Source organism: Rhea americana, unplaced genomic scaffold (assembly GCF_003343005.1).
Source record: "Rhea americana isolate MKP2758 unplaced genomic scaffold, rheAme1 scaffold_136, whole genome shotgun sequence".
Classification (NCBI taxonomy): domain Eukaryota; kingdom Metazoa; phylum Chordata; class Aves; order Rheiformes; family Rheidae; genus Rhea; species Rhea americana.
Genome location: NW_028185439.1, coordinates 681,875 through 704,605, shown reverse-complemented (window position 1 = coordinate 704,605; position 22,731 = coordinate 681,875). Strand labels below are relative to the sequence as shown.

General features: G+C 37.9%; 1 protein-coding gene across 1 annotated transcript in view; it reads left to right on the top strand.

Annotated features, from left to right (window-relative positions):
• The window catches only part of GIPC2 (GIPC PDZ domain containing family member 2), a 31,514-nt gene extending 29,220 nt beyond the window's left edge, over positions 1–2,294 (top strand). The window contains exon 7 of the mRNA XM_085298236.1: positions 1,095–2,294. Coding sequence (XP_085154362.1) covers positions 1,095–1,249 — 155 coding nt within the window. The 3' untranslated portion in view covers positions 1,250–2,294. The remainder of the gene's footprint in view (positions 1–1,094) is intronic.
• The last annotated feature ends 20,437 nt before the right edge of the window (positions 2,295–22,731 follow it).

Genomic DNA, 22,731 nt, shown 5'->3' with positions numbered 1-22,731 from the left:
TATTCAGTTTCTGTGCGTTCTTGCTTTGGAAGAAAATGGATAGCTGAAGAGATAATTCAGTTATAATCTTTGCAGTGGTAGCTCTTTTCAGTTTCTGCTGAGATATTATATGTAGTTCTGACAAGCTATAAGAATAAGAGATGACTTAAAGCTTTTTTCCTTTAGATTTCAAAATACTTTTAAAAATAAGGTAAGTGTTCTTATTTTTCACTATGTATAGGCACTGTGTATGAGACACTGAAAAATTCAGGTAACCTTTTCAAGATCCTGTGATTAATAAATGGATGGGGGAATAGGTCAAAAGTCTCTTGAGAGCACAACTGCTTTCAGCCAGTTGCCTACTTACTGTGTCCAGTATCTAACAAGCCTGAAGTTAATTTTCTCTGCATTTTACCTAGTGCATGAGTTGAACCTAGCATTTGAATTTCTTTCCTAAAATAGATACGGTACTTGAAGTGTTTTTGCTAGATCCATTTATCATTACTCCTGCTGGTCATGCTCAATATTTAAACTGGGTCRTTTCTGGAAAATCCATCTCTACTTCTGTTGCATATGTTTATTATGCAAACTGTACATTGCTTTCCATGTTGAATCCCTAAGCCTTCTTGCTTTCTGTGGAAGACTTTAAACCCTGACTTACTGGAGGAAAAAATATTCCAGTTTGCCTTTTGATCTTATGATTTAGATCAGCAAGCTCATATCAAGCTCAAGGAAGCTGTTATYCCAGACGAGGAGTTGTAATGACCCTTGTCTTTTGATCTATGCCTTGTGTCTTCAGTAATGAATGCTGAATATGATTTATTAGGATAAAAATGAGGATTGGTTAAATTAAAAATTAAAGGTCCTCCAAAGAAGACAACAACTATATCACTAGCGTTGCAAGGAAGTTCTTCTGTTTTGCAGAGCAGAATGGAGCTACTGTAGGGGGGAATAAGTACATAAATCATAGCAAATCCTGGCTTCTATAGGTGAGCTTTAAATCTCTCTAAGATGACCTTACTTGGTATTGAAATACCGATTTCAAAAAGAATCTCAGTCACATGTGTTAGCTGTCATTTTCATGATAATTACATTATTTTGCTCTGTTTTTCTAGCTGCGACAATGGTAGAAGCTGGAAGAGACAAGAAAAACCCAGATGAATTTGCAATGGCATTGGATGAAACTCTTGGAGATTTTGCTTTTCCAGATGAGTTTGTCTTTGATGTATGGGGAGCAATAGGTGATGCTAAGCAAGGGCGACTTGAATGAAAACTGTTCATTGTATCAATCCCTATCTGAAAATAGAAAATGATTTTCAAATACATATATCAGAATTTTTTATTGATGTGAATCCATGACACTCTATTCTTATCAGAAACTTTTGTTTTGCGAAGGAAAGTTTCCAGCAGAAATTTGGAGATAAGTCCAAAGTTCTGACAACTACACATTCAAAAGAAACAATTTTATGCAGAAATCATTGTGAGGAGTGGGAAAAGGATACATAAATATATATTTATGAATTTCAGGTAATTAGGAAAATTAGGTATTTCTAGTTGTACACATAGTTTGATATCAACATTCTGAAGGGTGTTAGACATGCACCAAAGAGTTTGGATTATTTTATCCTTTCTGAAGAAAGGTTTATAAACTCAATGAAATGCTACTCAGCTACGCACTKCAGTTCCCTCATCTTCTGTTGTCCTTATATTTGCAAGCACACAGCATTGCGGAAGACTTGAAACCTTAGGTTTTCTTGCTCTTTGGCCTCGAAGCAGTCTTTTCTGTAGGGAGTGTTGGGAAGAAGTTACCTTGTTTCTGGAGAAGTTGAATTCAGGGAACAATTTCCTCTGAAACATGAGAGGTAATGAATGATAAAGACTTGCTTTGAATGATAAAGACTTGCTTTCATTCAGGTCGTAATACACACTGTCTACGTACTACTAAGATGGACAGGTAGTAGAAATGCTTAAAACAGATAGGAAGCTGCTGCTTTACTTTCAGATGCCATATTATTGCAATAGTAATTGCATAGGAAGAAACGAATGTTAATTTTGATTATTATTCATATAATTGAATGATAGCTGTCATGTGGTGCTGGAAGCCATAGCACATGCTTAACTGATTTTTGCATATGCTAAGTGCTTTGCTGAGATTGTATGAAGTTCCTCCTTTCTTTCTTGTGTTTTTCTTACATGGCAATGTAGGAGAGACATTTTACAAGTGTTCAAAATTGGAGATTTTTTAATGAAATGTACAATTGTTTGCATTTTACACATTATTGTAAAATCTCAAACAATCATAGATTAGATGAAAATGTATACCTAAAACCTAAAAATATATTTAACTCATTTTAAATGTTTGGTTTTCAAATCATGTTGTAGATAAACATATTTCCTTTTATGATAATGTCTTACTAATAAATCACAGATTATTAAACATAAACTGTCTCTTTCAATACATCCACTAGGCCTGTTTTTATTCTCCTGTTTGTTTTATGATTAATCAAGAGCAGTGGAATAAGTGTTGTTTTTGCTTGTAACTGAATTCATTTTCATTTTTTTGCAGTGCTTAGTTTTAATCAAGGCAGATGTCTGCTCGTATGTTTAGAAACAGCTACTTCCAGTTGATTATTATACTGATTCTGAAATTAAAAAAAAGTTTATGCAATCTACATTTTAGCCAAATAACATGCAACAAGTGTCCTTGAAAACAAAATTGAGCAAGACTGTGGGGTTTGACACGGGAAGATATCAAGTAGTATTTTTATATTTGCACAAGTGTATAAAATAATAGATATTAGAAAAGTATATTTTCTAAATCACTATCTAGTTACTTTTCTTCTGAGGAAAATGTCTCTCACTGTCTTGTAGACATCTCTTTTTAAATTAAAATAAAGACTATGYCAAGAATTTTATACAGTCTATGTTAATGATTTTTTTTTTTGTCTAAAAACACTACACTTAGAAGTATCATTGTCTATTGGTACTTAAGAGTTTTTTTCTGGAAACTTGTGTTTATTCCATCTCTARGTAAACTGCAGCTTCTTTAAACGGTGTGTGGCACTGTTCTGTGGTCGTGTTATCTTGCCAAGGGGGCTGTCACCAGAAGAGCTGGGCCAGGTTTTGCTCCTGGGCTGCATGCCTTATCCCTCTTTTGTGCTGGCCCTTGTATTTGTGTTTGTGCAATTGCACATGGAAAGGGATTAGAGCAAATAAAAGTTGCTGGCYTTCAGCTTGGCTCTTGGGCCTGGTAAATCACACAGTTCCCCGTGTGTGATGACTGGCCCCTGGGTGATGAGAGGAAGGTGCAGCTGGACACGGGGAGCTGGGGAGCTGCTTTCCGCAGCCGCCTGGGCTTAGCTCAGGTCAGAGCGACTATGGCAGCGTCCTCCAGTGAAACATCGCCATAAACACCATTTTCTTCTCTAGCTTTGCATGCCTTTTTATAMCAAAGATGTCTCCAGGGGAGGGAGGAMAGAAGAAATCAAAAATGGAAATTCTGTGTCTACAGTAAGTATCTTAAATCTGTGCTAATATTTTAACGTAATCAGGTCTTAGATGCTATTCATGAATTTCCACTGGTCGCCTAGTAAATAAATGGTGCAAGGTTAAGATACCAGTGTTGAGTGACAACATCTGGGAAACCTGAGCCTAAAACAAAGTCTTTGGTGGCATGTGTGCTGATGTCCTGGGCATGAGATAAAAAGTTCTCATTCCCTTTACTGTGTTATTTGAGAAGTCTCCCAAACTCCGCTTCAGTCTTTACAGACATTACAGTAAGTGATTTTTTTTTCCAGTTATGAAATATTGCACAAAGTCTTGAAAACACTGCTCAGGAGTCTTTCAGTGCGGGTAGCTGCCAGTTTTAGAAATGTTATTGTGAATGTTTTGATTTTCTATCTCTGATTTTAGGAAATGCTTGTATGTAATATAAATATTTCTCTTTTGTGAAATGAGTACTGTACAGAGCTTTTACATACCTGTCAATTTAAAGAAGTTCAAAAGATGTGAAAAGGATGGACTAGAAATCTTTTCTAGTCCTATTGTTAGTGTTTTCAGAAATGAAACATATTTATCTTCAAATGTATGTGATAATTTTCAATTTCTAAATGTAAATATATTAAAAAAGTAGACTATGCTCAACTCTGAGAAGTAAAAATACATTACCTCATAAGAAATTTTGAATTGTAGCCAAAATTTGAAAGGAAATTATTAATAATGTACATTTAAATTTTGTTTGTCCCGTTGCTCAACTGGGGCCATGATGATATATTATTCTGACAAAGGAGTGTAGTTTTAGGAAGGAGAGTACAAACTGGATAGCTTTTCTCTGTATTTAATAATTATGAGCCTGAACTCACTATCTGCTACTGCAGCAGAGCCCACCTAGCTTGCAAGGGACTACTTTAACTAATGCACTCTTGGTAATAGAGAGTAAAAACATTGTTCATTATATTATTTTATGCTTTAAACTATTTTAGGAGGTGAAAAGGAAAATTGGAATGTCAAGAATGAAATGCTATCCAAGTTAATATTATTTTCCTGCCCATTTTAAGTTAATCAAAGTTCTGGTTTTGGGGAAATGTTGCAAAATATTTATACACACTAATGTTAGTGACCAACATGCCACAGATTATAAATTCAATTAAGTCTAAGAGTTCTTTTATCTGTAACTTTTGTTTAAGTAGCAAAAACTTCATCTTGAAAGAATGATATTTATAAAATAACACATAAAAAGTTATCTATAGCAGGTAACAGCTCATGTGTTTTGACTGTTGATGGTATTTTGAGAAATTAATGTTTAAGCAGTGTATCATCAAATGATAATGTTATGTTGATAAAATAACAAGATAAAAAACTCTAAAGCTGTAATGCTGCACAGAGCCCTCTTGTAATAGTGGCATACCTTTGTGGAATTTTTTTCAGACTTTAGATTTAAACGGGAATTGTAATTATATTTAACACTTACTGTAATAATGGATATGAATGATTTTAATAATTTTGAGTTCTCATTTACATATGCTTTTTCCAGAATATCAGACATAATGGCATCAGTAACCAATTTCGTAGTTTACTTGCATTTTCTAGCTGTGCATAAATAAGATGTCACATGATAATTACATTAGCTTATAAAGTATGATAAATACTTATGACTTTTGGTAATGATGTGTAGGAAATTAATATAATTTTACTAATGAAATATAGCATGCAAATCCTTTTAAAACCTAGTCGATGACAACAGCAAAGCATTTGTATGCTCTGTAGGGTGAAAATGTCATTTAATGTTACTCTAAGAAGCTTCCAAATGCATTTATAGTATTATTGCTAGTTAAGTATTATAATACTTAACTTATATAGCTATTAATATAATTATTATATTTGGAGAGAGCCTTGTCTGTTATTCAGATTTGCCTCTTGGTTCAAATTATGTATGTAGTCTTATTTCTGTATGTGATTCTTTACATAACTTTGTATATTTGACTTTTAGAGATAAATGTCATGTACATCTTTGAAAATCTTGTTTATCATATTTGAGTTTAATCTTGATCTCCAAGTCTGGCTAATTTATAATTGTTTATTAGAGAAGATGTAAAGGAATAAAAGTTTTTAAAATGCTCAAGGTAAGCAAACATTATAGCTTTTTCATTAGTTTTCTCAGTATGTCTATGACGACAAAAGAAGAGTATTTATTTTTTTTTCCTCCGTTAGTGTTTAACTTTTGCTACTTTTCAGATTGCACAAGATTTTTGATGGAAACAGCTCTATCTGAGAATTTTTATTCTAAGAAGATGTGAATGCTGTAGTAGAGTGAGAGATTACTCTTGGTTTTCTACTTGTCAGGAGATATTTCAGAAAAATCAGATGTCAAGRTAGGTGTTAACTACTCGCCCCTCTGAATTCAGCTGCATGCTTGCAATGAACTTCAGAGCTGAACTGTTTAGCAGTAAGAGCTTATTCTGAACTTGATCTGAATTTTATCTTCAGTATTGTCGTCTTTTCCAGTTCTTCTTTGACTCGCTACATTTGTAAGGCCTTTTGCATTTAGGTGTCATTATCCTTTGAAAGATCTGTTATTTAGCTTTTATGAGAAATAAAAACAAACTTACAGGCTTGAAAAGTCAGCGATGGGGGAGAATCGTTGCCATTTAGATTTCTTGAAGGTGCCAGTAAATGACAGCAGTCTTTGATTGAAAAAAAAAATGTGCAGCTCGCAGTGCGAACTTTCTCCTCAGAACAGATGTGTTCACCTGTGTGACAATTAAAAAAAAGTTTAAGACAATATAAGTATAAGGAATGTATCTCTTTCTAATAGAAACATACATACTGGTTTTAAACTGAACACCACAGAAAGGATCTATAGAGGGAACAGAAGCAATCTCCTGCCATGTTTACGCTGATCTGTCTCTCAACTTGTGTTGCTTGTATTCAGAGAAAGGTTTTTAACAGCTTTTAAAGTTTTCTTTAATGGGAGTCCTTATCTAAATCTCTGTTACTGTGCGATGCTCTTTTGGAAATTTTTTTTTTTTTTTTTTTTTTTTTTTTTTTTTTTTTTTTTTTTTTTAATTTTTTTTTGGTTTTCTAGACAGAACAGAGTGCAATTAGCAGTTTATCCTTTCACAGAAAAAGAGCCTCAGGTTTTTTTTTTTGTAGCTGAATTATTATCTTGTAGGGACTTCTCCCAGTTCCCTGAGAAGTAATTCAGATTCTGGAATTTTCATAAACTTAGTCCTTCGGTATAGTAAGAGGAAAAAGTTGGGAGAAATAAATGCCTAAATTTCTTTGAAATGAAACGGTGTCTGCCAGTATCATTTTTTAGAGTTACTTCTGCAGTATTTCTGTTGTAGTGACGTGTATGTTGGATACTGAGGAGTAACAGAGATGATGATACCCAGTAAAATCTTTTATCTAAATGTGCCAAAACAACCATTTGACATATTCTCCACAAATTATTAGGAATTCAGCATGGTAAAGGAGTACCTACTTTTCAAAAGCTCAATGGTAAACCACAGCCTGCGGCACAAGGCCGGTATTTTCCAAGGGCTTAGATGAAGAGCATGGCAGGAACAAGTCGAAACCTTTCTCCCCAGATTTTTGTCTCACTTGCTTTGCCCTTGTTGCCCTACTCTCCTGTGCMGAGCGGGGTCTCGGGAAATGAAGGCTTCAGTGATGTGCAAAGCAGAGGAGCTCACAGCAGTGAAGGCAGGCAGCTTGAAAAAGGGAAGCAGACTCCTTCCTGTAGGACCAAGTGCTGTGTTACTGCAGTAGTTAGGAGACTTGGTACCTCTGAGGAATGGGTCTTTTCCCTCTTCCCAGTTTCCAGGCAAGCATGCAATATTGGCTGGGTATAAGTGAGTGAATAAGGATGTGAGAGCACTGCGAGACTCGCTGGGTGCTTTAGTGGCTGGTTCCTAAGCTTTCCAGCTGCAAAGAGTTGTAGAGCCTGTGGATCAGTCTAGAGCTAGTTCCAAGCAAGTCCCTCTCGTGTGGATGCTGCATCCTCAGCACCAAAATTTTCACCCATCAGAGCTGCCTCTATGGTACCCTGCTGCTTACTAATGTGCTCCCAGCTCAGCAGCACTCGCTATCTTGCCCTATTAATGTGTAACAGGAATGTTGGCTCATGAATGTAGCATGAATAAGCAATGCTTAATAAGAAAATTTTTTAAGCAAGCATGCTTTTTTTTTTTTTTTTTTTTTTTTTTTTTTTTTTTTGAAGCTTTTTGTAATATTTTGCTCTTTGGAGGGAGATAGGTTTGTTTGAACCTGAAGGTTACGAATAACGGTCCCCTAAGATTTTCTTCTGTGTTTTGCTAGCTGTTGTATATCTGAGTGAACTCTTCATAGAGATGGAGAGAACTCTTCATAAAGATGGAGAGAATGAAAACAACAAGACTCATTAGAATATTTCCATATAAAATACATAAAGTCTAAAATTTTGATTACTAAATATGTTTTATATTGACTTGTTTCTTCTTGTACTCTTTTGGGTATGAATGGTTAAATATTTTATTGTTTTTGTTTCTTTGTGGTACATGAACTGCATTAATTAACCACTTAAAAATAAGATATTTGAATTTCAGATGAACTCTAATTGGAGAAATGTATTGTGTCAAAAGACTTAGGCAATATATAAGAATACAAGAGCCTGCTTGCTAAAAAGGTTTTTTTATTAAGTATTCTCAAATAATTTTTTTTTGTCTTTTTAATAAGGATAGGATTAGAGACCTTCTGGGCAGGCTAGACATCCACAAATCCATGGACCCGGATGAGATGCACCCATGAGTACTGAGGAAGCTGGCGGATGTTGTTGCCAAGCTGCTCTCCATCATCTTTGAAAGGTCCTGGAAAACTGGGGAGGGGCCTGAGGACTGGAAGAAAGCCAATGTCACTCTAGTCTTCAAGAAGGGCAAGAAGGAGGACCCAGGCAACTGTAGACCGGTCAGCCTCACCTCCATCCCTGGAAAGGTGATGGAACAGCTCATTCTGGATGTCATCCCCAGGCATGTGGAGGAGAAGGTGATCAGGAGTAGCCAGCATGGATTCATCAAGGGGAAATCCTGCTTAACCAACCTAACAGCCTTCTATGATGGAATGACTGGCTGGGTAGATGAGGGGAGAGCAGTGGAYGTTGTGTACCTTGACTTCAACAAGGCTTTTGACACTGTCTCCCATAACATCCTCCTAGATAAGCTGAGGAAGTGTGGGTTAGACGAGTGGACGGTGAAGTGGATTGAGAACTGGCTGAAAGRCAGAGCTCAGAGGGTCGTCATCAGTGGCGGGGAGTCTAGTTGGAGGCCTGCGGCTAGTGACGTCCCCCGGGGCTCAGTACTGGGTCCCATCCTGTTCAACTTCTTCATCAGTGACCTGGATGAGGGGGCAGAGTGCCTCCTCAGCAAGTTTGCTGATGCTACCAAGCTGGGAGGATGGCCTACCAAGTCCCTTGCAGCTCAGAGAATTGTTTTGACTGTGTTGAGTTACCAGGTGTTTTGAACTTTCCCAGACTCATTTAAATATGTAAAGATTGATAGGGTTATAAAGGGAATCTTAGGACTGGACTGAAGGAACTTGCCTTTTTGGCCAAAGGGAAATGCCAAAGTCCAGTTAAGGTTTCTCAGCAGCGTAGGCAATTTTGAATTTTACTGCTGTGAAGGGAGATAGTAAGGCCAAGGCTTCTCTGATGTAACCAAAGAAAAGAAACAGCATCAGGGGAGAGAGAGGAGGAGATATCTCTGGAAGTTGAGCTTTGGTACTCCTGTTCGGTCTTGGGATGAATTACTTCCATCAACAGCTACTGGTCCTGTTGACCTGTTCTTTGGTGTCAGCAGCTGAATCCTGACTTTTATAGGGATTTGGTGCACTACAGTCATCTTGCTGTGCTAGGCAATTGCTGAATTTGTCTATGTTTAAACCCAGCTTTACAACTGGGTAGTGCAGAGAGGAAGTCAGCACAGGTTTTATCTTATCCCTAGACAGATATGAGAGCAGTAGTGTTCAGGTGTAGTCACTGAATTGTCCCAGGCCATCTAAGCAGGAAGAGCTAAGAGATACTTAGTATCTAGTTATGGATAAAGAAAAGAAAGGGTGCAAAAACTTAGTGGCCCTTGGTCATGCTGCAAACTGTTTCTTGGGCCATTATTTTCTCTATTCTTTAAATTGCATCTGTTCCTAGTGAATACAAAATGTACCCTGAGATTTGTACCCTGCTAAACTCTCCATGATATTGTCTGTCCTTGTATTTTAGGCCTTTCAAATTTGTGATTAGTCTTCTGAATAGTCAGGGAAAAAGGAATTCAAAAGTAAGTAGCTTTGGTTATAATCTGTATTCAGCTCTGTGTTGAGCATCCATTATTTTTATGACCATAATAAAGTGAATACGAGTGTAACAGCTGCCTTGAGTTTTCAATTAAATGCATTAATATATATGCCAGAAAATAGCCTCTCTCAATAGTATTTATAGGGAAGAGAATATTTTTTGAGATTTGTTGCAAATCATTGCTATTGTCTTATTTATATGATTGGAAATGTTAGAGTGCAGTTGCAGGCCTGCTGCTTTTATTACATGCAAGTGGAATGTGGGATAATAAGCCTGACCACTTTGCAATATTTCTAAGTGACAACCACTTTTATTGCCCTAAAATGTGGCTTTATATGCTTGATGAATGAGCCTGTAGACAGTGCTGGTTTTGGTAAGAAGGTTAATGTTCACAAAAACTCCTGAATTCATACCCACAGCTTTGCTACATTATTTTAAAAGGAAATGTTGGTAGCACAAGCAAAGTGTGTAAGTTCTTGGTTTATCTACAWGGCTCGGGGGTGGAGGTAGTTTCTTTGCTCATTGTTTCCAAACCGCTTTCTCCAGCATATTTTATTTTCTTCATCTTTGCTCCATGTCAGGATCATGCCTTTGACAGCTTCTTTTGCTTACAGCTTGCTTTCTTCCCCCGCTGTGGCTCTGAGCTTGCCAAAAGTGCTGAACAATAAGGGAGCCACTTTGTCCACCCAGCTTAGCTTTCGTCAGGCTTTTGCACTACAGCCCGTTTTTCTATTCTTTTCAGCTGTATCTTGTATTTGGGGCTTCACTGTTCCTGTCAGTGAGTTTGAAAGAAGGTGCTTAGCACACTAAATTTTTACGAGGTCCATAGCTTGTTCTTGTAGATGAACCATGGGTCACCTAGTGCGTATTAATGTGTTCACTATAACAAACTTAGCTGCAAAAGCCATCTCTGTATTGAAGTATGGAAATTGGCTGGTATACATACATGTATATCTCCGTATATATACATACATATCTGTGTGTATATATATATATATATCAGTCAATTTATATGTGTGTGTGTGTATATATATATATATATATATATATATATATAAAATTCTGCTATATTATCTGCTTCAGCTTTAAGGCAAATAGGAATTTAGAAAGTCTTTTAATAAGTCTTCACCACATAGTCAGGGTAAATAATAGGGCTTAACAGCTAGCAGAAAAGCCAAATAGGATTAGGATRGGACAGGTGGTGGTAGGTATATAATTCAACCAATTTAGTCTTAGCAATAAACCCCTTTTATTGAGCAATTTTACTGTGGAAAGAACTGAATCCTCTATTATTGAGAACACTTTCATAAATAAATGAATAAAATAATGAACTTGAGTCATTCGGATTGTGAAGCTGACAGCAGGACTGCAATCTTCTCCTTTCTTCCCGGTGCTACTTCATCTCCCACGATCTCATATCCAGGATCCCTTGGCTTACTTGTTAATTAGATTAGTCTTAGTGTTTACATAGATTCGGAGATGGATAAGAGAAATTTATTTCTTGTAGCTAAAATTTCATACTGTTTCTTTATGAATCTTACTAAATTGTTATCATCTTAATCTTAAAAGAAAAAAATTTGTGTGCAGTCAATAAATGAAACTAAACTGGAGTTGAGAATGGTTGTAAGAGATTCTCTTCTGTCACAGAGGTTGCAAAAATATCTCAAAATCTTACACTCAAAAATTGTTGTAGAAAGTTCTTTATACTTCAAGGCAACGGTCTCAAAAATGATAACAAACAAACTGAACTTCTTTATACCTGATGTTGTCACTGTTCAGAAAGAAAACAGGGCCTGCGATGCTTTTCAGTGGACAAAGAATGTAGATTTTATGAATCTGGTAAGTTTATTTTCTATAGCCCACTATGACTTATTGGTAAGAGAGGGGCTGGCTAAGGGGTAAGCAAGCTGGAAAAAGATTTCTATTGAAACATTTTAATTTATGGAACGGAAACACGCTGTCTTTGTCTGGCACACATTTTTTTCTTCTTTATTGTTTGCAGTGTGTGGAAGTTTCAGGATTGCACTGTTTGAGGAAGTAGATAAACAGACAAGCATGTGCCCTGAAAACTGTATAATCTAAGTCAAGTCTAGCAATGCGTACACAGAAGCATAATGCAAAATAAATAACTAGACCTGAAAAATAGAAATTAAGGGTAGATTTTCCAAATGCTTCAGAGAATAAGAATTCTCAGCGTTTTGCCTGTCACAAAATATGTAGGACTGAGTAAGCTGCACGACTCAGATCTGCATTTGCCCCAGTGGTTTTCCCCTAGATTCTGTTTCCCCTCAGTTCTGTATGATTAACCCTTACTAGCCAGTATGATTTGCAAGAAAAATAATGTTACATTTGCTTACAAATGTATGAGCACAAAAAAGTGAGCTCTGCTTTGTCAGAGTTTATGGAAATGCAAGTAATGTAATTTCTCTTTGAACATGTGGAACGATGCTTTCCTCTGTGTCAAGATTATTTTAATCTTCTCAGCAGTTTCTAGACTTCGCCTCTTCACTCYGACTACTTCCAGCCAGCTTCTTGTAATTACCTCCCTGTTATGTTCGCGTGGGATGAGAGTTTAAAAAATGACATCACTCGGCCGCATATTGTGATATGTATGACTAATCCGAAGCTAACAATGTACCAATTAATTCCTATGTGGCATTTTATTTGTCACTTAAAAATATTTGTCTGACTCACAGGGTAACTCATACCCTGCAGAAAAAAATCTCAGCTCATTAGAACTGATCAGCAGTTATTACTTGGCCAATATCCTCTTTGATGTCACTTGGACTCATTTATTTTAACCTGGATCTAGTACTTCGCCTTTTTTCCTGATGTTTTTCCTTCTTTTTGTAGCAGAAAACCTTTCGTGCTTCCTGGCAGAGTAACGGGCTCAAATAACATTACGAAAAGCATATCAAAAATGAAAGCATAGGCAAATGGAAAACAAAAATCATTTTTTTTTTTTTTTTTTTCCAACAGGTCTATGTGATTAAGTACAAAATGGCTAAACTGAGATATGCTGCTGTATGTGTGTTGCCTCCGATCTTTGGCTTCAGCGCAGGAGGCATCTGCCTTCTACCGTGTCCTGTTTGGAGCTTAATCGCCTTTCCCGTAGAGCAGTCCACCTCCCCGTTTCTCTGCAGACTTCTTTATTTCTTCCAGCATTCATGCTCACGAGTAAAATTTTTTCCACCTCTTTGCCTGAATCTATTTTAGATGTAGACAATGAAACTGAAAAGCTGAAAACTGAACTGCTTTGCGGAAAGAAAAAATCTTGGGTCTTCTCTACCAGATAGTGTGTGTGTGTGTGTGTATATACACATATACTTTTTGAGTACTTTTTTTTTTAACATGGAAATTCCAAAATATCGTGGTTTCAGATCTTAGGTGGCCTGAATGGCCAGAGGCAGCATTATAATGTCTTTTCCAGTGTGTCCTGGGTAGGGATAAGGTGCTGTCATTCAGGTAGGCTGCACGTACAGCAACACGCAGGTTTTTCAATGACTCCAGTGTCTGGGGGAGTTCAAGCAGGCTTTCTTGCAAGGATCTCGGAAGAGGGGCAATGAGGACCAGCTTCTGATCAAAGTATTTCACATTTTTTTTTAAAAAAAGTGTGTTTATTTTTTTTTGAGTGAAAGTGTAGCAAGACTAAGGTGAATCCTGGGCTTCTGCTGCTGTGTGGGACTCTTGCCTGACTTTGCCGCTTGGAGCGTGCAGCCGTGTCGGYGTCCATGCGGTGAGGCCATTGGGTCTGGGAACTGAAAACCAGTGAGGAGGAMAAGTGGGGTGTGGGGTGAGCACGGACAGAGGGGGCTTGTGTCCTTATCTGGCTAACAGCAGCACCTGGAGAGCCGTGCCCAGGGCCCCGTGGCACCTGTGAGGGATGTGCAGCCCCGGGGTGGCAGTGGTGGCAATGTGCTCGAGAAGGCACCTGTGCTTCTGGTGTGACCCATGCCTGCCTTGCCTACCTTGGCTCCACGGCTCTTGAGGGAGGCCAAGGCGGCCGGGACAGGGACCCCCGGTGAGGGAGAAGGTGGAGGCACTCGGTGTCTTCTTTGTCTTACTAATTTTTGTGCCTGGTCTCAGGCAGTGCTTGGTGATAGTAGAGGGTTTTCTAACTCATGCTGRAAACCCCACATTTCTGGTGCATTTTGGGAACTGGGTTCCTCAACTGCCTGTTATTGAATGCAGTATAAGTCAGATATTTTGCATGCTGCATATAAATGCATTACTTAATATTGGATTATATAAATTCATACCCCATTCTGTTTGTTCTCAAGAAAGTTTATTTCCAATGAAAACTCAAAGTTGTTTTCTACAGCAAAATCTAGCACTAGCACTACTCTATACATTGTGCAACTGAGGCAGTGGTGAAATAAATGGCCCACTAGCAATCTCATGGGGGCAAACAGAGCAATCAAAGAAAAGCTGTGGTTACTCTATGCAGGTAAAACAAGAATTTTCACTGCTAAATATTACTAGAATTAGGAAAACAAAATGAGAGATTATAAATGGGTTATAAATGTGCCTGTGAATACAGCAGGATCTTCATAACATATGCTGAAAGCTACRCTGAAAGCTACTGTAAGGGAGATTCCCCACATGTAGAAATGGAGATGCCTGTTTAGAAAGGTATTTGTAACATGTTTAAGTGTTGCAGTGAACTTTATCTGAAATGATCGTGCTTGAGATGGCTGGATTTCCTCTTTTGACAAATACAGTCTGATAGATCTTCCTAAGCTGAAAAAGTGATTTGTCAAAACCAAAACTGACCCTAGGGTCATTTGACTCAATTTCATAGCTGAAGATGCCCTGGTGATAAAGGGAGTTATGCATCTTTTCAGCCAGAGAACAGCCCATCACTTAATCGTAAGGTGCAYGGTCAAGCTGATGGACCAAATATTTCGTTACTTGTAAAAGGAGAATAGCTCAATCTAACTGGAAGGCTTAATGACCTGAGATGTTGTGCATGCAATTGGGATATGGAAAAATGAGGWTAGGTTCCCTGTTCATAAGCATGGAAAAGGCAGATTGATCATATCCCAGGCAAATACTTTCCAGCCCAACAAGTTTATTTTGGGGAACTATTTGTGATTGACTCCCTTACGTGAACTTGAGGTTGTTCTGAGGTAGAGTAGAAAAACAGTTAAAAATTTGGTTTTCTTTTTCTTTATTGCRCACAATTTTCTATCCAGTTCTTGTTATAAAGCCATGTAAGAAGACTTGTGGGCAAAATCCCAGAAGCACATCAGAACATCTTCCCAGAAACAGCGCTGGGAACACTCTGCAGGCAGAGGCTGGGACCAAAACCACTGACAAAGGGAAAGAAAAATAAGAGAAAGATTAGAAAGATATGAAGCATCAAAAAAACAAAGGACAATTTAAAAAAATGTGCTCTGGAAAAAAAGGATGTTCTTCCAAATGTGTGAAAGTGAACCACATAAAAATTAATAACAGGGCTGGACAAATTGAACAGCTGCCATATCAAGTATTCTGTATTAGCTTATAAGAGAGAAATGTTTGTTAAAACAAACAAAAAAAAAGTGCATTTTTTATTAGAGCAGATGTTGYGAGAGAGCCGAAATTTAAGGAAGAAAGAAATGAAAGAAAAAGTCCAGTTTTCCAAKTTAGTTGGTGAATGTGCCAACTTAACACATCAGAAATACTGYCAAGGATCCAGTCAGAGGAATAAAACAACTTTCAGTCATTTGGACAATTCCAACCTCTTGTATAACACCTTAGTATTGGTCTGGTAATTTCCTTATCAGTCTCATAATTTCTGTCTGAGCTCTTTGTATAGCTCTGAAACATGTGGGTAGTGATTTTTAAGGTCTTCAGGAGATGGAGAATCTACTATGTCACTACATAATGTGTCTGGTGAGTTAATTATTTTCATCAGTTAAAAAAAAAATGGACTGCTCAAATGCAGCTACGACCCATAAACCTCACAGTGACCTTTTATATTACTGGAAATGTCTTTTTCATTTYGATCTTTTGGTCCACATTGGTATAAGCATCATGTTTTTCTGTTAGTGATAATATTGCTTCTATTTTGGTGTATTATCTTTATGTGTATCCATACCCTGGATATAGGATCTTGATTCAACTGTGGCTACTAAGCAGCTGTTTATTTTTAGTGTATTTGGATCCTCTTTGTTTACAATGATGAGTCAATATAGCTCTCTGAAAAGTCTCTGAGAGTTAAAGTGAATGGACCTTTTCTTTGTTTGCACTAGCTGCAAGATTATATTTGGAAAGTGATTGATGGTGTTTCCAAATGCTCCTCCTTATCGCTTCTGGCACTGAAGAAAATGGGACATCCACAAAGGTGCTCTGCATCCAAATGTTGAATATTGCAAGGCTTTTGCAGGGTGGAGAGCAATATGCTTCAAGAAGGTGTTGCTTAGTGGCTGCACAGGATCCTTGCTGTCTGGAAACTATTTTGGTGGAGGATATATGTCCTGATGTAASTATTCATGCTAGTAGTTTAAGATCATGACTGCTCTCATTTGCTGTGGGTGTATGAGTCCATGACCAGCTCCCTGTCCTCACAAGAAATATTCAAACATATGCATATCCCTGTTATTTTCCCTCCAAGATTAAGTATGGAAATGCTGGGCGTTTTTTTGAAAGACTGAAGATTGTTTTCTCTATTAAGTATTTTCTCTCACAATCAACATTTAAAGAATGTAAAGAACATTTCAAATGTTATTACAGTTGTATTTCTGTTCCACAGAGTGATTTCTATTACTTATGAAAGGTATTTTAGGTCTTAGAATTTTTCAGGCCTTAAAATTGTGTTGTGGACATCTGTAACACAATGAATATATGTAAAACCTAATTTAAATGGTAGTTGGGAGGGAGAGAATCTCTTAACATTTCAGCCACTTTAATCTTCAGAAATCTTTTTACTTCCTGAGCCCATTTTATAGATCCCTCCTTTATGTTACAGTTGAAGAATGCTCTATTTTCTATTCTCAATATTTTTCTCTCCTTTTTTTTAGACACATCAAAAGGTAAAACCACACATACATACATTAATGTGCACTGAGTCTTTGCCCTTAACAGTGAGCACATTGACTATTAATCAAACAAAAAGAATGGATATTTAGCTATTTCATAAACACATCATGACCATACTCTTGGTAATAATTCATTAATCAGTGTACTTTTCAAACTCTGAAATTGGTAAATAAAGTAGAGATTCAGTAAGGAATTAAGAAAAATTACAGTATGTATTGGAGGTACTTCAATTTCCTTTGAAATTCTTCCTTTGAAACTTTCCTGTATTTGCAGAAACGCATCCCAGTTCACTACTACACTTAATAGACTGTAATCATGAAGACAAAATTTGTTGAGCTCATGTTTTAGTTAATTATTTGTTTTGGCTTTATGTGTAATAAATGCTTTGCAGCTGTTTCTAAACCATCTTGTACCGGTGCAACGTTGCCAGGACGGTAACTTCTGCTTAGCAAGCACTGTATGAGAAACAAGAAAGCATTTCTCTCGCTTTCAGTGATGAATTATACTCATCTCGCGTGTTGTACTCATCAGAGATTGCCAAACCTATGAACTTTCTCTTCTGCCAGGAGTTACATGAAGGTGTGTTAGGGAAGGGACTAGGACAAATGTGTTTTCCGCAGCCATAACGTGTTGAAGGCTGCTGCCTCCCCGCTCCCTTCCGCTGCTCCTGTCCCGGTGGCCAGGGACCCCTCTCCTCTCCCAGAGCGTGCAGGGGCCCTTTGGGTGCAGAAGTAGGAAGCAGCAGCTCTGACCAGGCGTGGGATTGGCAAGCAATTAGAAGACGCATTTTCCAATTAATTTTTGATGCATTTTTTGCTTGTAGTCTTCAGGATCTTTGCATCTCTAAATCATTTCCTCTGTCTTCTGTTCTGAAGTTCACTCCAGCCAACAAGCCAGTGCCACGTGTCGTTATTACTGAAAGCATTTTACATATATTTTATAGGAAAGGGAATATTCCAGGGTATTATGGGGAAAAACTGCTGTTACAGCACTCTCTCAAAAGCTAAATTTGATCCTCCAGGTAATGGCGGGTCTGTAAGTCTGATCTTAGGCCTGGGTAAAGGGACAAAATTGGACTTGATTAATCAAGGATTAATCAGAAAGGGAATATATCTACCRTCAGTCACAAGGATTTGTGAGAAATAATCTTGTCAAGTAAGCAGGATATCTCMCTTGATGAGATGAGGAATTAGCTGATCAAGGGAAAAGTAATTGGTGTAATAGAATCAGACTTCCGTAGAGCATTTTGCTTGCTATCACATAACATTTTGATTAAGAACCAAGGAAAAATGGAAATCTGCATAGCACAAAATAGTAGATAAAAAGTTAACTGATTAATACATAGTTGTTATTGGGTTACTATCATAGAGTGGCTGTACAGTTCAAAAGAACATGCATCTTAATCCTCTGGTTTTGCATTTTCTGTAGCAATTAGGAAGAAAATGTTACAAAAAATGAATAAAGGTTACACAAAGATTGAAGGAGTAGTAAACACCCAAGGCGCAGGTGTTTGMGATGGTGGATGTCTGGTAGCACGGATGTATCCTGGCACGGCTTYGCTGAGAAGCTCTTGCTTCCCTGCAGCACAGCGTGCCGTACGCATCCCGATGCAGGGGTAACGTGCACATAGCTGCCTGCTGCTGGCTCGCAGGACTGCAGTGATCACATCTTGCCCTGAACACAGCCAAACAGTACGTGCTTTAGTAGGGTGACTGCTAAAATCATGCATCTGGAAACAAAACATGGAAATGTTTTTCTATGAGGGAGAGCTGCCTTGGGAAGCAATGACCCAGAAAAGGACTTTGTGGGGGAGAAGAGCTCCCAGTGCAATGTTATAAAGCTGGTGGGTTTTTTTTTATTTGTTTGTTTTTTGTTTGTTTTTTGTTTTTTTTTGTTTGTTTGTTTTTCTGCATGAGCAGAGGAATAGTGAATTGTTCAACTTGTAATTACCTACAGCCTAGTGGTTACTGGAATATCACATCCAGGTCTGTAAGTTTATAAACCAGGGAGGTCTAAGAGAGGCTCTGAGATTTGGAAACTTTGCTTTGTGGTGCGATTCAGCAAAGTTTATTAAGGAGAAGATAAATGAGCAGCTTGATCACATGTGAAGCAGAGATTTGGTAGCAGAGGTGCTCCTGTCAAGCTGACAGTGCTATAATGAGATCCATGCAATGAAATTTAAGTCTAGGCAATCTAGATTGCAAGCAGGCAGATTTTTAACAGTGTGAGTGATTTGTCACTAGAATGATTTAATAAAAACTGTAATAAATTCCCCCTATTGGACATTTTAAAATCAGAACTGAATGCTTTTCTGGAGGAAATGTTCCAATTCAAACAAGAATGAATACAGAAGAGTCCCACGGCCCAGTTTATCCAGGAGTTCAGATGGGAAGACTGTAACGACCCGTTCTATCCCTCTGCCGTGCAGAAAGTGCTCAGGGGTTGGTCTGGGGACATCTGTCATGGAAAAGGATTACTTCTTTAGCAGACCCAAAGTATATCAGTTGAATGTAGAGCTCCCAAGTCCTCCTCAAGCTGTGACTCTAGCTTTTGTGTGAAACAGAAATGGTGGCCCTAACCYTGTTGTTTCTATGTGTACATTTTATTTCATTTGAATTTCCTACTAGGTCTGGAAGTCGATAATGTRTTTAATGTTGCTCATACTTCTTAAGCCAGTATGAGGCAATCACGAAAAAGGCAACTGCTAGACCTGTTTAGCAGTTTTACGAGTCTGTGTCAGCGGGATCCGGCGGTTCAGAGGTGTTCTGGGTGAAACAGGAATAAATGCAGAAACACCCTCTTGTCCCTGCATGTTCCATAGAGACTATTTTGTTACCGATCTCTGCTAATTCTTACCAAATAGTTTATTTAGCAGACAAGGTATGTAAATTTAATATGTATCTTTCAAATTTTCTTCAAGCTGTTACTCTAGTTTTCATACTGAAAAGCAGTGGGAGCCCTAACTTTGTTTTCTAAATATATATTCAATTCACTTTTATTTTGGTTCATGCGAATTAGTTAATAAATCCAATGCATAATAAAATTTTTAATGCTGTGCATACATCTTAAGGCAGTTATGTGGCGATAATAAGGAAAAAGCAGTTCCTGACCTCTCTTAGCATATTTTACACTCCATAAGAACGATCATATGCCTCCTCAGCCGACTGAGGCAATTTGAGACGTGGACTGAGCATCACTACTTTAGGAAACAAAGTGTTCTGGAATAGGCTACAAAGAGGTGGATCAGCCCTTYGGAGGCTCTATTTTCATGGTAACAGACTGCAGAATCTGCTGTTTGGCTCTCTGCTCATTAAGTGTGATTATCRTACACCACATGGTTTGGTTAGAAATTCTTAATATTTGCTGATTTGATTGACTCTAGCTCCAAAGGAAAACAARTGCTATCGCATAAAGCACAGCAGTGAAAAGGTGAGTTTGATAAAAGCTGATAGACATTAAACAAAACACGAGAAGTTAAAAGAGGACAGGAATCTGTTCACACATTGTCAAGGACTGTAGAATTTCATTTATGTTTCTTACAGATTATAATCTTTTAATTGGAGATTTAATACCAGTAATCTGGGGCTTGCTTGTATTTCTAGATGGAGGAGGCTGTGAAGTGGCAGTATTTGAACTTCTGCTCACTGATCYTTTTCAGACCTTATTCCTGGGTGAGGAGAATCAAAAAAATTACATGACRTTCAGTGGAGCTTAACAGAGCATTGAACAAATATTTTTTAATCTGAAATCAGACTCAGCYCTGAATGCCAGAAATGAAAAGTCTGGTGGAAATCTTTTGTTCCTACTGCGCGTGCCAGACTCGCCGAGGGAGGTGGTGTGGCCGTACGTGCTCTGTCTTTTGAGGGACTTTCTGATGTTCCTGACCCGGCAGATGCTCTGCTACGTGGATGTGTCTTTGGTACACGCTTTCTTTTGGGGGAGTGGAACAGCAGTCACCATTTGATACAAATTCTTTAAATGGTATTCCCAAGAAGTTTATTTTTTTTCCCTAAGGCATTGCATTTTGCATCAGCTCGATATAAAGATAAGGAATGAGATTAACATTATAGTATTTCTGTAGAACATTTGTGGGTAGACCCAGGACATAAAGAAATACAATGACCAAAAGCTCCAATGAAAGTAGTAGCTGTGAATACGGGYTAAGGTTTTATTTGTTAGTAGAAGGGAATCGGTTGTGTGTTGGGGAACCAGATCAGACAAAAAAGTTGTCCATAGTTTGTCCTGTGTTTCTTTTCCAGAAGCTCTTCRTAACTTCAGAATATAAGAAACCAGTAATGAGCAACAGGCAAATTGCTCCGTTTTTAGGCAGGGTGGGTGGGAAACAGTTTTCAGTCCTGCCTTACACTCTGAGATGGCCTCTCGTATCAGAGGCAGTCCCGTCTCGGGCTGCTCGTGGGCTCCACAGAAACTTCTGTGCGCTTTGCAGCTTGCCAAGATCTGCTTCAGACGGAGAACGGCCTTAGAAAGCCGGGTCTCCCAACCAGCAACAAAGCTCGGATGCGAGGTAACTATCCCTGCCAGTAATTCAGAAGTGCCCTATGTAAGGGGTACGGAGGTTTTATATGAAAGCACTGTAAGATTAAAAAAAGTACTTACTATCTCAGTTTTTAGGAACTGACCATTTTTTGCCTTTTATACCTGGTACAAACTGAGCTGATATCACCGCACAGTGACTACCTGATCTTCTCCCYGTGTGATTACGATCAACTTGGAACCARACTATGTRTAAAGGTAATTGGGAGAGTTTCCTYCTTGCCTACAGYTCTTTGCATTTCCCATTAGTGAACGTCATTTCTGGCCCCCACACTCAGCCGTGCTTGGATTTCGCGGTAACCGTTTTTGCTCAGTATTTTTATTTTGGTAAATGTTTTGTGTAAATTTCTTTTCTGCCACCAGAAGCATGGTTTCATACTATTCACAGCTTAAAGAAGAATGACCTTGAGTTTTAATTAGATGGAGGCACTGAAAATGAATTTTCAAGTGGGTGTAAAGGTAACTTGCTCACGACTTTGTAGGTAGAAGAATGAAAGGTTGGCATCTCTCAAAGTTACTTTCAGAGTATTTTCAAGTAGACTCCTTTGTCTGAAGAAATCTTTTTTTTTTTTTTTTCCTTGTTAGAGGGTAACTGTGCTTTTATGAAGAACAAATTGTTGAGCTAATTTTTGTCTCAACTTTTAAGCAAATAAAGGGAGAGTCTGGCACCCTGGTGATCAGAACACTTGAGAGGGGAAAAGAAAGAGACCTGGCTCAAGGTTCATCTCCTAGGACTGTTAATAAATTTAAAAATAGACATTCAGTGGGTAAAATAATAGTTTTAAAAAAAAAAAAATCCAAACACAGACAGAGGGACAGGTAGGATGAGCCAACCATTGCTGTGGTCCAGATATTTTTGACACCAGGCTGACTGACATTTAGTTCTCTTCGGCACTGTTAAATTCTGTATCCTTGTGCTTTGTTTTTGATTGCCAATACACTGTAAATTATGGAAAAATACTGAGAAATCATATACCCTTATTTGTTTAGATTTTCCATTTTTCTTTCCACCGCAAGGTAAGTAGGAATTATGTTTTGAAATCGGTGATTCACAGGCATAATCATTTCAGCTTGGCAATGATACCAAATCATAGTGGCATGTCCTTTAAATACAGCACAAAAAGGATTGGAATAAAGAAAATGGCATTGTTTRCTGAAACTTTCTTTTCCTCATTATAGCTCTTTTCTTTCTTTTAACTTKCTTAGTTCCTAATTTCAGTGGTGTGATATATTCATGTGGCAAAAAAGTCAAAAGATCAGACCTTCCTATCTAGTCAGGTGTGCAAATATACTTGAGTCGCATTTAAAAGGCAAAGAAAAGAAAGATTTGCAAGGAGCTATAAAGTGACATGGGGGTGGAT